This window comes from Gopherus evgoodei, chromosome 2 (assembly GCF_007399415.2).
Source record: "Gopherus evgoodei ecotype Sinaloan lineage chromosome 2, rGopEvg1_v1.p, whole genome shotgun sequence".
NCBI lineage: Eukaryota > Metazoa > Chordata > Testudines > Testudinidae > Gopherus > Gopherus evgoodei.
In genome coordinates, this window is record NC_044323.1 from 190437671 (window position 1) to 190452919 (window position 15249).

Consider the following 15249-nt stretch of genomic DNA (forward strand, 5'->3'; position numbering starts at 1 on the left):
TCTGCCCACCACCCCAGAGATACGAGGGTAGCCGGCATCGTTCTCTTGAAGACGGGCCGGTGCTCTTTGCCAGAAGGGGGTGTGCAGGAACTGCATCTTTATGTCCAGCCTTTTTGGTGTGAATGCTGGAATGATGGAGAGTTACACCCTGACTGATGGTGATGGGGCGAAAGTGCACACAGTAAATGTGGTGTGTTTTGTATGTTTTGTCCACTGTGCTAGTCTGTCTGTTAAGTGTTTTATATTTAGCCCTTTGAGGATGCCTGTCAGCTGGGTTGTGATTGTCTGCCAGGCATCTATATGGGGGCAAGAGGGAATCTAAGCAGATTCCCATGCCAGAGATGGGCACTCCTGCCACGTACATATATTCAAATTATGGTCCTAGGAATTAGGCAGAGAGCTGCTGCCCAGCCCCCATCGGCCCCAAGGGTAAGGAATATCAAGTGCCCTAAGTATTAAAAGCCCTTATATGTATCCCTCAAACAGTGTCATGCACTGTTACAACCCCACCTGGGCAAACTTAAACCAACTCTTGAAGTGAATGTCCCTACCACCCTGGCCGCTCCACAAGTGGTAGGGGTGGGCAACGTTCTTGTGCCTCACTCCACTTCTTCACCTCTGACCATTCCTGTTGGTCCTCTGTCTAACTATTATGCTTTCCTCCTCAGTTCTTGTTTACTTGATGATCTTTTGGGAAAAGATTTGCTGTGTAAATTAAATTGTACAATCGGTTGTACCCCAAATGGTGTCTATCTGGATGTGCCTGATCCCGCTCACAATGAGGTCCGGGCAGTTTTTTTCCGAAGAACACTCTAAAGGAAAAGACCGAGCCCAGCCCTTCCTCGCTGCAACAGGAACTGCTGGTTAAGGTCTCTCCCTCCCTGTGGGCCTTGTGAGCCAATCATGCCAACCAGGCTGGGCACATTGGGTCTGCCCAACTGGCTGAAATTTGCGTGAACCCAGCAAGATCACTTCCCAAAACTGCAGTGGAACCCCCTCTCAAACTAGACTGAGGGAGAAATTTTACTGTGCTGTTCATGCTGTTGTTCTCCCTATCTTTCCCGTTGTCTGTAGCCCTGTATCCTTTTTTACAATGCACCGGTGCTAAGGGGTTGTTATCGCCTCAAGGAAAGATTATATTAAGTCCAGAGATAGTGAAAACATTATTATTAAATAAGATGCATCTAAATGTAATGTGTGTATGTAAATAGGTGTGTATAAACAGATAAAAGGAAGGTTAGTCAAAAAGCCCAGCCTCCTTGTTAAATTGGTAGTAAAACAATGCCTGTGCCCATGAAAATAAATAATGCAGCAAGAAAAAAGGATTGGGCCCAATCAAGCAAGCAACTGCAGTTTAAGGAAGGTTAAAAAAAAAAGGTTAAAAGTTAACTCTGTAGTCATTGGAGAAAATTAAGCAGTAAAACTATGTACAAATGTTAGAAAAAGGTGTTATAAACAAGAAAAATCTTGGTTTCTTTGAAAATGTCTGTAAATAATCAGCAAAAGGTTATTTAAGTAAAATCTTTTGACTATGAAAAAGTTAGTCAAATTTGCTAAAGAACACTCCTAGTGTATACAATCTTTGATTTATAATAAATTGGTGTTGTTTTGGGTTGTAAAATCAAAAAATACTTTTGCCAGAACACAAAACAAAACAAGAAAACAACCCAAAGTTGTGACTGCAACAGGGCTGTCAAGGCCAGAAGAATGGTAAAAGATTTTAAATCTGTTTTGGTAACAAATAGTAAATAAAAGCTGTAGTAAGTACCCCACACTAAGCCTTAAGGTGGCTCTGTGTAATCAACAGTCATGTTGCCAAAGGGAAGCCAAAATGGATTGTGTTTTCCATTTAAAATCAACATGTGTTCAAAAGCAAAAGTTAAAAAGATAAAAGCCATTAAAACTTAACCAGGCCATAAAATAAATACAGGAAAATATGGGGAGTAATTCCTCAGTTTTGCCTGCAATCAGCAAGAATATTTGTAAAAAAAATAATTTAAGCAAATTAATTTTATTCAAATGTTTAAACGTTGTAAGTATGTGTTAGTTTTAGTAATGTACTTCCTTGTAAAAAGGCAAATGCCAAAACTGTTGTAAAACTCTGGCATACCTGTGAGTAGCAACAGTGAATGTGAACCTAATTTTACTGAACAAATTATAACCAAGTTATGTGCAGCTTCACAAATCCAGTATGGCCAAATGCCCTTTAAGGGCCACTCCCAATTAAAAAAATGTACTCAGCCCTCATAAAATTTCTACCAGGGCACCCAATGCAACTACTAACAGTGCCCTACTGGCTTTGGCTCAGATGAACATTCATTTAATAAATAACACAATGCTTAATTATTGCCAGAAACTAATGAAATGTGTTAGGTTTTCTTATATACAGTAGCTCTGCCGCTCGCTGAAACCAGAAGACTGGGCCTACATGAAAGGTCCACCAGCAAAAAACTGAATTGGCCCCATGCTGAAAGACCCTTATCATATCCTGTTAATTACCAACACCGCTGTGAAGTGCCAAGAATTGACTACCTGCCCATGTTTCTCACTGTAATGGCTCTCCAACTGATGATCGGTCTATCTTTCCTTCTGGCGTTGTTGCTCCTTCTGGATAGCAGGAGTGAAGGACAAGGTAAAAGAGCTGGTAACCTCTCCTTTGTCTGCTGACAGACCCACTGAACCTTTAAATCTTGCTAAAAAACAACCTCTCCACTTGAGGACATAATAAAGCTTCCAAGCAAGCAAGGTGATTGTGCTGGTAACCTCTACCTTGCAGCCTCACTGCTGGACAGCTAAGTGAATTTAGACTACAAAATCTCAAAAAGTAGCTTGCAGAAGCTAGCCAAAACTACCTGAAAACAAAACTTTTCATGTTCCTCAGCCTCTCCTTCTTAATGAACTTAGGGTGGGGATGGAAAGTAATATTTTTCTAAATCTTAGCCAAACAGTAGCCTCACTAGTAAATAATCAAACGTATACCCAAAGAGTCTGTTCTGCCACTGGAGATTTTACCTGTACTAAAAATTATTCCTGTAACTATTAATTTAACCTGTGCCATTTGGCTAGCACAGCAAAAGAACTGAGTTTCCCATAGAGGAAGGGAAAAAAAAAAAAAAAGAAACTTGGCTGAACACTTGTGGAATGGAGCTAAAGGCGCAGCTGCAATTTGGAATATCTACAAAAAAATCAACAGCATAATAAAAAATTAAGCCAATTAAAAAAGGCCGTCGATCTTATTACTGGGGTGCAAATAAGCCAGGTATGGGCTGGAGTGGGCGAATTGCATGTTGTCTCCACTCTTAGTTCTCTGACCCAAGATTTACTGAGAAAAATTATCTTAAGCATCGCTGAAGCAGGGAAGGCATTGCAGTGGGATCTGGCTTGTTCTAAGGTGCAGGATTTTCTGAACGACCAGCTAATGGCCATTCAGAGTGATCTTGAGCACCAAGCTTGGCCCACTGCCCTTACGGATACTTCAGGCGTACCATCTGATTTGCGGCCCTGGAGGTACACTTAAAAATTTTCTGGATGAAAATGCTGGTGCTCACAGTGCTCCTTCCAGGCCTATGGGCCAGTAAAAAGAGTGTGGGCCCCCACATACTGAATCCTCCCAAGTCCTTGGGGAGGTTGCATGTGGGACTGGGTAATCCACAGGGACGTATGGGAGGTGAGACCGCTCAATGAGCCTAACCGTTTTTTAATTGGCGCCACAGAAATAACGCTTAATATTTGGATAGAATTAGAAAACCAGTGGACCTTCTGGCCATTAGAACCTCCACAGCTACAGTGTATGCGCAAACTAGGGCCAGGAGAAATTGTCACTGTCAATGACCATATTTGTTGGAAGGGTACCGAACAAATAACCATTGATGCACAGCCGCTTATCCAGGCTAATAACAGCTGTGTCTATGTCAACAATACTATTTTGCGGAATGTACATTTTAATCTAGCTACCGTTACAAAAAATCATGTCATCTACTGGTCCGCTGATAAAACCATGCAGGTGACCCTCTGGTTTCAGGTGCCCTTTAATTGGACCACCCTGGTACCCAATCGGCTCCACAATTTACTCTCACTGTTACCAAAGGTCCAACAAATCTCCAAGTTGCAGGGGCAAACTCACCAGTTCCAAAATATATATCAAGCCAAAAAAATGCCTTTCAGACAGCCTATAGGGTCTCAACATTGTGCACCAAATATGATGCCTTATGCTTTATAACCAAAACCTTCCAATAGTCCCAACCCCATCGCTTTATTATATGGGGAGCAATAGCAACCCTCGTATTAATCAGTGTGGTATTTTGTTATTGCTGCTGCAAAGGATGTTTCCCTTGCCATGCACTCACTTTAAAAGTTGCCTCTAACCAAGTGGACCTAATCCCTCTCAGGGAGTTGGCCTGCAAAACACTGCAAGCACGCACTTATGAGGAAATGACCACCGAAGATGGGGAGCAGGCCACAATTAAGAAAATTAATAATTTAATAAACATCAAAGTTTAAATTAAAATAATGCCAGTAGGGCATCAAAGAAGGGAAATGTCAGGGAAAGCCCCCTCCCCGCCCCGCTTAGGCCTGAGGCCTAATGAGCAAAGCTATGGAGCAGCAGCTAAGCTTGTTTATCTGTACAAAGGGCATGCTGGGGCAGGAAAATGTGGTCAGGGCCCAAAATAAGGGAAACTGAAGCTGGAGAAGGAAACTAGGTGATAAAACAGAGGGTCCCAAGGCATGCCAAGTTCTGACAGCTGTCTTTGTATAACCAGACCACAACAAAAAGGTGTTAAGAACAGTCAGACTGCAGACTTGGTTAGGGATGACAAATAACAGGAAAAACCACAGATGGAAAGGTAATGGGTCAGTCTACTTGTTTTTGATATTATATCCCAATAAGGCAATTAATATGTGTAACCAGCGTGCTACGTTTTGCGGTTTTAACCTTTATAAGCTTGGTAAGATTGGTAAAAAGCAGAGCAGCCTGCCTCTTGCATGGGGTCATGCTGTCTCTCCCTGTATATATGCTTGTATGAAATAAAGGAGCCTCAGTCTGTCTAATCTAAAATCAACCGTGTGGTCAATTTTCCACAACAGTCTGTTCTGAAATATGACTCTCAACATGGCACTGCAAAGATCAATGACTTCCATACCAGATGTGCTCAATTTATAATACTGTTAAAATTATTTTCTAAATGGCAGCACTGAAAACCAAAATGTTATGTTAGATTATTTTCTTTTTATGTATCATTCTCAGTTACAAAGGTTCGGCAGGTCCAATTATGCCCTGAATTACACTTATACAACCCCATTATGTTTAAACTATGCTCTTAGCAGAAACCAACTGAGGTTGATGCCAGTGGTCTTCCAGGTACCATGCTTGGGTTCACTTCAGGAGCTGGCCTCCACTATCACTTCACTTCTTGCACTGGACACTGTGTGTGAGCTGCAACAATGTATTTTTTCTTCAGCTTTTTAAAAATTCTAGCTTGTATTTCTCTATTCCAAAATTAACCATCCAGCTCTGCAAGCCACTGTAAAAGAAGTAAAAAAGCCCCAGACACTCACCAATGTCCCCAGTGGAAAAATCCATTCCCATACAGTGGTCCAAATACACCAGAGGTTCTCAAATTGTGGAGACCGGGGGAGGGGGAAGTAGGTGGCAACTGGTGGGGCTTGGGGAGGGAATGCCACCTCTACCCCTGACTCATCTGGCCACCCAGCCTTGCATGTATAAAATGGTTACTCACCTTCTCATAACAGTTGTTCTTTGAGATGTGTTATTCAATCAGGGGTGTGCGCAAGCATGTGCACGTTGGCTGGAAGATTGTTCCCTTAGCAGCATCCATCGGGTCGGCCTGCGCGCCCCCTGGAGTCATGCCCCAATGGTGCCTAATATATAGGCCTGCAGACCCGCCACCCCTTCAGTTCCTTCTTGCCGGCTACTCCGACAGAGGAGTAGGAGGGTAGGTATTGGAATGGACAAGAACAACAGTTACGAGAAGGTGAGTAACCATTTTTTCTTCTTCCAGTGCTTGTTCATATCGATTCCAATCAGATGACTTCCAAGCAAAATTAGGAGATGGGATCGGAGCTGTCCACTGACTCGAGTACTGCCCTACCAAAGGCCGCATCATCTCTGGCCTGCTTAGTAATTGCACAGTGTGCGGTGAAAATGTGTATCGATGACCACGTCGCCGCTCTGCAGATTTCCTGGGTGGGGACCTGAGTCAGGAAAGCTGTTGAATGAAGCTTGTGCTTCTTGTAGAGTGCGCCGTTATCGGGTGCACTGGCATTCCCGCTAGATTGCAGCGCTCGGTAATGCAGGCCACAATCCACGATGAAATGCTCTGAGTGAAAACAGGCTGGCCCTTCATCCTGTCTGCTACTGGTACAAAGAGCTGTACCGACTTTCTGAATGGTTTGGTCCTTTCTATGTAAAAGTCCAGCGCTCTGCGGATGTTGAGAATGTGGAGTCTCTGCTCCCCGTTACTCACATGAGGCGTAGGCTGACGTGTCCATTATTAGCATCAGAGATGGCTGTGGGCTGGCAAAGGGGACTCCTGAGCACAGCTGCTGAGCATCCGTCCAACAAAGGAGTGAATCAAGGATGGGGCGAGGTAGAGTCATGATCCAATTCAAGCTGTCCCTGCCAGGTCTGTATGCTGATGCAAGCCAAGACCGCAGCAGTCGAAGCCTGAGTCTGGCATGCCGAACCACATACATACAGGCCGCCATATGGCCGAGCAGTTTGAGAAAATTTCTCGTAGTGGAGGTAGGGAACTGCTTGAGTCCCTGGATCATGGTGTCAAGGGCCTGGAATCTCACCTGCAGTAGGAATGCTCTGGCTTGGGTTGAGTCTAGAACTGCCCCCTATGAACTCTATCCTCTGGACTGGAGACAGAGTCGATTTCACCTCTTTCAGTAGGAGGCCCAGATTCTTGATGGTGGCTCTGAATAATGCCACCTGAGCTTCCAACTGAGCCCTGGATCAGCCAGTCATCGAGATATGGGAACACCTGCACCTAATGTTTCCACAGAAAGGTGGTGACGACTGCCATGCACTTGGTGAAGACTCAAGGTGCTGCTGACAGGCCAAAAGGGAGAACAATAAATTGGTAATGAGAACTGTTGATCACAAACCTGAGGTACTTTCTGTGGTTTTGCGCTATTGCTATGTGAAAATACGCGTCCTTCAAGTTGAGGGCAGCATACCAGTCAGCTGGATACAGTGACAGAATAATGGAAGTCAAGGAGACCATGAGGAACCTGAGTTTCCTCACAAACTTGTTGAGGTCGCACAGGTCCAGGATAGGCCTTAGGTCGCCTTTGGTCTTCCATGTTAGGAAATAGCGGGAGTAGAAATCCTACTCCAGTGGAACCTCCTCCACAGCCCCCAGGGCTAGGAGCAATTGTACCTCCTGAATGAGGAGTTGCTTGTGAGAAGGGTCCCTGAAGAGGGATGGGGAAGAGCGGTTGAAGGGCACAAGGGCACAGAATTGGACTGAGTATACTCTCTCTGCCATGCGAAGCATCCAGTGGTCCAAAGTTTTATGGGACCATGCACAGTAAAAAGGGGATATTCGGGAGGAAAAGGGTAGGTGAGGTGAATCCAGTCTCTGGGCTGGTGCACTCTCCTCAACCGCACCTTCAAAATGCCAGTTTAGGGCCAGAGGGCAGGTTGGGCTGGCCTTGATTAGCAGAGGGATGTTATGTTCTCCTACCACTCCAGTTCCTCCTCCTAGAATTGTCCTGGAGGTTCTGCTGCTGGAACCTTTGAGAAGGTTGTGCGAGGAAGTGTCTCTGCTGAGCGGCAGGGATATGCAAGCCCAAGCATCTGAGGGTAGCCCGGAAGTCTTTTAGGCTGTGAAGCTGTTTGTCAGCCTTCTCTGAAAACAGAGTCTCACCCTCAAATGGAAGGTCCTGAATCATTTGTTGGACTTCGTAGGGTAACCCTGAGACTTGCAATCAGGCCTCCGGTCGTATAGTCACCCCTGTCGCCATGACTCTTGTGGCAGTGTCTAAGGCTGCATGCAGTGAAGCGTGGAAGACTAATTTCCCTTCTTCCATCAAGACAGTGAACTCAGACCGAGAGTCCGAAGGGATGAGCTGTGTAAACTTAGCCATGGAAGCACAGGTATTATAGGAGTACCTGCTCACAATGGCCTGCTGTCGCAATACGGAGTTGTAACCCACCAGTGGAGTAGATTTTTCTACCCACGAGGTCCAGGAGTTTAGCATCCCTGTTCTTTGGGGAAGGACCTTAGAAACCTGGTCTCTCCCGCTGGTTAGCCGCATCGACAACCAACAAGTCTGGAGGCAGATGAGAGTAGAGATGCTCAAAGCCTCCAGAGGAGATGAAATATCGGCGCTCATTGTGTTTAGCAGTGGGTGGCAGAGAAGCCAGCATCTGCCATAGACTTTTCGTGGTATCCACCACCATCTTTATGAGGGGCAACGCTACCCGTGAGGGCCCCAAGGGTGCTAGGATGTCCACCATGGAATCCGCGTCCTCAACCACCTCCTCGGCTTTGATGCCCAAACCTTGGGCAGCCCTGCAGAGCAGCTGTTGTAGAACTCTGTTGTTCTCTAATGCAGGAGCTATGGATGACCCTGCCAAAACCTCGTCCAGCGACAAGGAGGAGGAAGCGTGTGCCAGTGGTGGAAGCTCCCTACCGTCTGCCCCAGATGGGTCATGTGACTCCTGGGGCAGCATTGGAGGAAGTGGTGCTGATGACAGTGCCAGGGCCGCAGGCATCATAGCCAACGTCAGCATTGGCATCAATCTCACAGGAGGGAGCTGCATTGGCACGCTCACAGGAGCTGCCAGTGTCGGGGGACTCGGTGCCGACACTGGCACCAGGGCCGTAGGTGCCAGTGTCAGGGGTCCCAGTGCCGACACTGGCACCAGGGCCATACGTGCCTGCATCGAGGTTGACATCGACAATGATGCAAGCATGGGAGACAAGTGTGTTGACATCGTAAAGGCTGGTGCCAAAGTTGGAGCTGAGCACGGTGCCAGAGTCATGACAGTGTTGACGGTGGTGCTGGAGGGAAAGGCATCAGAACTGTAGGTGCCGGGTGCACTGCAGAAGGCGGGATGAAAGTGACAGAGGCAACTGAATACCTCACTGAGCGTGGGCCCTGGGTTCCTCCCTGGCCCTGGTGATAAGCCCAGGGAGTCCAGAAGGGCCACTGAGGTAGGTTCTGCCACTGTGGAGGCCACGCCTGCTTCTCCCTTCTGTCTCTGCCCAACCTTGCTCTACGGCTTCTGCTCCTACTTGAGTGGTAGGAGTCGGGCTTTGACTCTGAGGTCTCAGAAACTGAAGACCACGGAGAAGCCGATCCTCGGTGCCTTGAACATCAAGAGCTCGGAGAGCGGGAAGACTCTCTGTTGGAAAGTGAAGGAGACGCTGAAGAGCGGCCTGCCTGGGATCGTACTTCTTGAGGCTTAGCCAGAGGAGAATGGTCATCCGGCTTTTTCTTCTTTTGAGGCACCGGCAAATGGGACCAATCTGGCTGGCCACTAGATTGATCCAGACCCTGGACTGGTAACTATAAACATCAACTGGAAGGAGAGAGAGAGAGAGAGAGAGAGAGACATATGCTAACTGCTGTATTCTCAATAAATGTGGCATATTGCCTTTTTCCCTGAAAAGATTCTGTGCGCTTCTTATAGGCATAACACAGGAACCAACCACTGGCAAGCAACTCATTTTACTTCACAGCAAATATCAACCAAATATAAGAGAGATTTGCCCCAGAAGAAATCTCTAAAAGTGCCCAGCCCACAACCTCTTGCCCCTTATGGCACAGTTTGACCTCATGATACCTTCTGAAGCTCTTTAAAATATTTGAGTCCCCTCTTGCCCCTCCTGGCTGATAAAGGTTGATACAGAACAATTGTGTCCAGGCTAATACACATTCTGAATGCCTCTTTTAGAGAAGAGATCACCCTGGAAAATAGTATAGTATGATCAATCATGAAAAAGCCAAAAGTTGATACAATACATTTCATCTATCACTTCTCTCTCCAATCATCCATTTCTAGGTGAAATCATTCAGAAAACAAAATCAAAATTCTAGCTTCATGTAATATCTGCCAGTATCCTGGATACTTCGCAGTTGGGTTCCACAGCAGAGCACAGCATAAAGACAGCGTTGGTAGCACTGAAAGAGAACAGTTAGAAGTCACATATCGATGCTCACACTAGTTGACCTCTCTTCAGCTTTCCCATACTGGTATACTGGGTCACCTGCATGACACACCTGGACATAACAGTGCAGCACTGAAATTTGACTCCAAACATTCCTTTCTAATGGGACCTGAAGTCCATCTGAAGGTCTCACAGGAGTCTACACTGCTCTCCCCCTTCATCAACTTCACGAGACCATTTGGAGAGGTGGCGAGACATTTGTTATCATCAAGCCCAGTGGTACACAAACTATTTTAATGAGCTATTACGTGTTTTTGTTAACCCTTCAGCTTAAGATGACTTAGTTCTCAAGTTTCTTCAGAATTCTTGGATGAATACTACACAGTCCTGGTGATTTGTTGCACCTCAGGACTTGCCTATGCTACTTAGTTCGATCCCATGCAGATATGCAACTTCAGCTGTGTGAACAGCATAGCTGAAGTCGATGTACTTAGATCTATTTACTGTGGTGTCTTCACTGCAGTAAGTCGACAGCTGACGCTCTCCTGTTGACTCCACTTGCACTCCTCCTTCTGGTGGAGTACCAGAGACGACCAGAGAGCGCTCAGCAGTTGATTTATCGCATCTATACTAGACATGATTAAATCAACCCCTGCTGGATCGATTGCTGCCTGCCGATCCAGCTGGTAGTGTAGACAAACCCTTAGTGTATTCATTTGTTCCAGCATTTCCTCAGTCTGATTGTAATTAAGCATTATTAGTCCTGAGGTAGGTAGCTTCCAGTATTTTCTTTGGTGAAAAATTATGCCAAGAAATCATCAAACGTCTTTGCAATGTCCTTATCCTCCTTAATCATTCCCTTTACTTCCTGATCTGATTATCTTGTAGGATTCTTGCTTCTGACATACTGAAAGAATTTCCTCATAAGTTCTTGGCAATTTATTTGCTCTTCAAATTCCCTTTTTGCTATCCTAATTATCATCTTACACTATAGTTTATGCTCTTTTTAATTGGGCTCACTAGGGGTGGTTTTCCATTTTCTGAAAGATATCTATTATGTTTTAAAAATCTCTTGAACATTGTCATTTAAAGAGGGTTTTCTCCTGGTCCATTTTGTCTACAGATATTCATAACATCTGCAACTCCATTGTGATACGTTTAAGTATTTTAATATCCTGATTCTTTTACTTTAAGGACTTTGATTAGCATCCTCAATTTTTTCAAATAAGCTTTTCTAAAGTTTAGGATCTCAGCCTTCTTTTGGTAAGATATTGCCTATAGGGTCTTGAGGGGACACACACTGAGGTAGCAAGTAGGGTTAAGAATCTTGTCATTTGTTCTAATCATAAAGAGTTCCCTGGACAGTCTGTGTGTGATCCATATATGATTTACTGTTGTTTATTTACATTTAAGTACACACACAAAAGAATGCCTATCCTGGGCTCTACATCCCCCCTGTAAAATTAAAAGCACACTATAAATATAAATACAGAACAAAAATAAGAGGACATTTCCCCCATGCTCTCATACATAGAAGATGGCAAACACTATTACAAGTCAATCAGATCAGAATATCTATTCACTAAAATTTCACAAAAGAAATGCCATCCCCAGTATTTTCAACCCTCCTCAAAAATATGCCTGCTGAGAACTATGGATTATCCATAGCTGGGAAAAGTGCAGCAGCCACTTGCTAAGTAATACAGATTGAGATAAGCACATAACTCTGATGTTGTACTCTGCACTGGCTTCCCAGTGAGAAGAGTTCAGTTTAGGGTCTCTGAATAGATATTCAGAGCCCTCCATGGAATTGTACAAGCTATCCGAGAAATCACCTTCTATCCTGAGCCTCCAATAATGGTTGCATTCCACTGGAATTAAACAACTGTCAATCAACAGAGACAGCCCTGTGAGTGAAGGAGACAAATCTTCCACAGGAGCTGGCATTAAACTATGGAACATATTGCCTGTACAGATAATGACCGCTAAACTCACGTCATTCAGAACTTAACGAGCAACTCATCTCTTCAACTTTGTTTCTCTCCTCAATAGCTCACAGAAATACCACACACTTTTCCTAAACAACTATTCAATTTACACCAACAGACAAAAAAAGAAGAAAAGACTAACTGTTTTGTTACTTTCTTTTTAACACTCTGAAGGCACTCAGACATTGTAGCATTGGGGGTTAAGTACACAGACAGACTCGCAGACAAATAGGCTAGTCAGTCAGGTGTCAGACCTGGTATGAAAGTTCTTTTCCAGTTGTGCAATTACACAGGCTGCACCTTTATTTTTTATATGTGATGACTTTGCAAGAGTGATACATGTCCTTGTGACCACAAAGCTCCATTAGTGTAATTCCCTTTTAATAAGTCTCTCAGCAGGTCTTTCTCAGTAATTACAGTTCTTTCAGAATATAGCATTATATTGGTTCCCAGTTTCAGCTATCCTGGTCATATTATTCCTGGTCATATTATACCTAGCCTGCTCTGTTTACTTAATAGATCATACAATGGGCTTTTTATTACAAGTTTTTCATTTTTAAACTGTTCTCTTTTAAAAAGGAAACTGACAAGATATCTCAGTAAATACAATAATAAAACACAGTAAAAGATAAATGATTTTAAAAGTGAGTGATTAAATTTAAAATGGCCCACCTAGTTTTCAAAACCTTCAATTGTGAAGGCCCTGGTCACATTCACAATCTCCTTCTGTGCTTATTCTTAAGACTTTGCATTCATTCCCATTTTCATGAAATCACCATGATTTCCTTTAGCCCTAACCAATGGAATAGAGGATCTCTACACCTAAGCAAGCAAACTGAAAATGCAGTTAAACTGTGCATGATTTGGGATATACAGCCAAAATATCCAGTAGAAGCAAAAGTTAAACAACACTAACAGAAAAAAAATTCCTTCTAAAATCTCCACTCAATACATTAATGTTACCACACACTTGACATACGTGAGCACACATAAAAGGTACATATCTATTTAAATATACATAGGATGCCATTAGCAATGGTTTACAACAACATTTATATATATAGATACACACACTCATATATATATATGGTATATATCTTGCAGATACATACTGCTGATACTGGTCAGGGTCATTTGGAGGGTCAAGGTCAGGCTACGAAAGAGTGTTTAAGGAATTATGTGGGGAATACCTCAGAAACCTTCAGCTCTGGTTGCTGCTGTCCTGACAATTTTTAGAGGAGAAAGACCACAAATCAATAGTGTGAAGGATCAGTAACAGAAGTCTAATGTAAGTGTATAAGGGATTCGATGCACAGTAGATACGGTGCGAATAATCCAGATTGCCAGTGCCCATCAAAATATTTTCATATATAACATTTTAGAATAGTTTATTAAAAAACGAACATGTATAAACAAGCTGAAATAAAGCCCAAATGGCTATAATTGTATGGAGTTGACAAAAGGCACAATCCTGACACAAAGGCCCTCCCCCAATTTTTTCCCTGCTGGAAACCATTGGGATGATACAGCAGGTCAGTGAAAAGGTCACCAGATTTTTTTTTTTAAATGGGCAAAACAATGTATTTTTTCTCTAGCCTTGTTCTTGGAAATAGTGAAACTGTTTTGGCTGAAATTTTCACAAGTATGGAACATTTCAGCCCAAACAATTCAAGTTTGGTACCGTCATGAGCAACAGAAACAGGGTCTTATAACTGGAAGCGTCAGGCAACCTTAATAACAGGGCATGCTACCAGCCACACCTATAATTACAAAACTAGTTTTCTGTTTCATTTTAGATACTCAACAATAAAAAGAAAAATGGAATGTTGGCATTCAAATAAACAATGAGAGACGGTCTTCTATCTACTTTCACTGTGAATCTCCAAATTTTTAAAACGCTTAGTTTTCTCAGTTTTTTTAAATTTCAACATTCCTGAAGGTAACACACACTAAACTTTTGGGTGTGTGCGTGTTCACGTGTGCGCGAGTGCATGTATGGGGAAATAGTTTCCATCATTGTTTGGTCAGTGTAAGCACAACAAAGGGAGAGAGGAAAAACCTTTCTTTAAAAAAATTTGATTGTACAACCACAAAAAAATGGTATAGGGACTCATGAATTATCCAAAATTACTTTAAATTTTTTTACAAGAAAACTGACTAGATTTCATGTTTGCAGGGTTTTTTTTTTAATATTAGTATCAGTACAGTACAGAGTTTAAGCATTATATGACTAAATGAAAACTCTTATGCAGAGAATGTTCTACATTTCTCCGATTATTAATTAATACACCATTTCGTCTTATGGAGCATCCTTTACAATACATGCAAGTAAGGAACCTGAAATTTAGTGAAGATTGGAAACATCTGTTTTTATTCAGCACTCAGTGTGTGCTACCATTAGTACTGCACTTTAACTGAATTTTCCCTTAGGGTGTAGTCTCAGAAATTTACAATAAGTTATCATACACACAAAATGTCATCACACACACTTCAGTAAGAGTCTACATTAAGTTAAAGGGGAAGAATTACATAGGAAGTTTCAATTAAAGAAAGTAACAGGTGAGCATTTAAGGTACTGTGCAAAGGACAGAATAAGTCAAACAACAAACCGACAGTATGGGATATTGTTAAGGAAAAAAAAGAAAGACAAGAAGCAGGAAGACATATTTGGATATAAAGTTAGAAAGTGAGACTCGGGAACAATAGTCACATCATGAACACTTTTGAAAACCATTACGTTACTTTGTAAGATAGGATATATTGCCGCTGAGGAGCTTTTAAGTACATCATAAACTTTGACATTGCAGCATGCATCATTGCTCACCTGAAGCAACAACAGTGCTTGCCCATAATGTATTTTCTATGCTGAGGCTTTCGTGAACAGATGGATCACTGTCTTCCTGTTAAAAATATGAACAACATGTAAATCAACAATACTCTACTACCCAAGTTTATAACTAGAGATTTGAGGATGATGCCAGATCACACACGAATAAAAGCAAGAATAAAAGCCTGTCAAATAACTCTCCTGTACCCTCAGGCCAGCCATTCCACAATAGCATTCATTGTATATGGATTTTTATACGTATGTAAGAGAGGTCAACTTCCTTAGATAT

General features: G+C 43.0%; 1 protein-coding gene across 3 annotated transcripts in view; it reads right to left on the minus strand.

Annotated features, from left to right (window-relative positions):
* The window catches only part of ATP9B (ATPase phospholipid transporting 9B (putative)), a 322516-nt gene that overhangs the window by 130094 nt on the left and 177173 nt on the right, over positions 1 to 15249 (minus strand). For all 3 annotated transcript variants that reach the window (XM_030552602.1, XM_030552603.1, XM_030552601.1), the window contains exon 10: positions 14958 to 15033. In XM_030552602.1, the coding sequence (XP_030408462.1) occupies positions 14958 to 15033 (76 nt within the window). The remainder of the gene's footprint in view (positions 1 to 14957; positions 15034 to 15249) is intronic.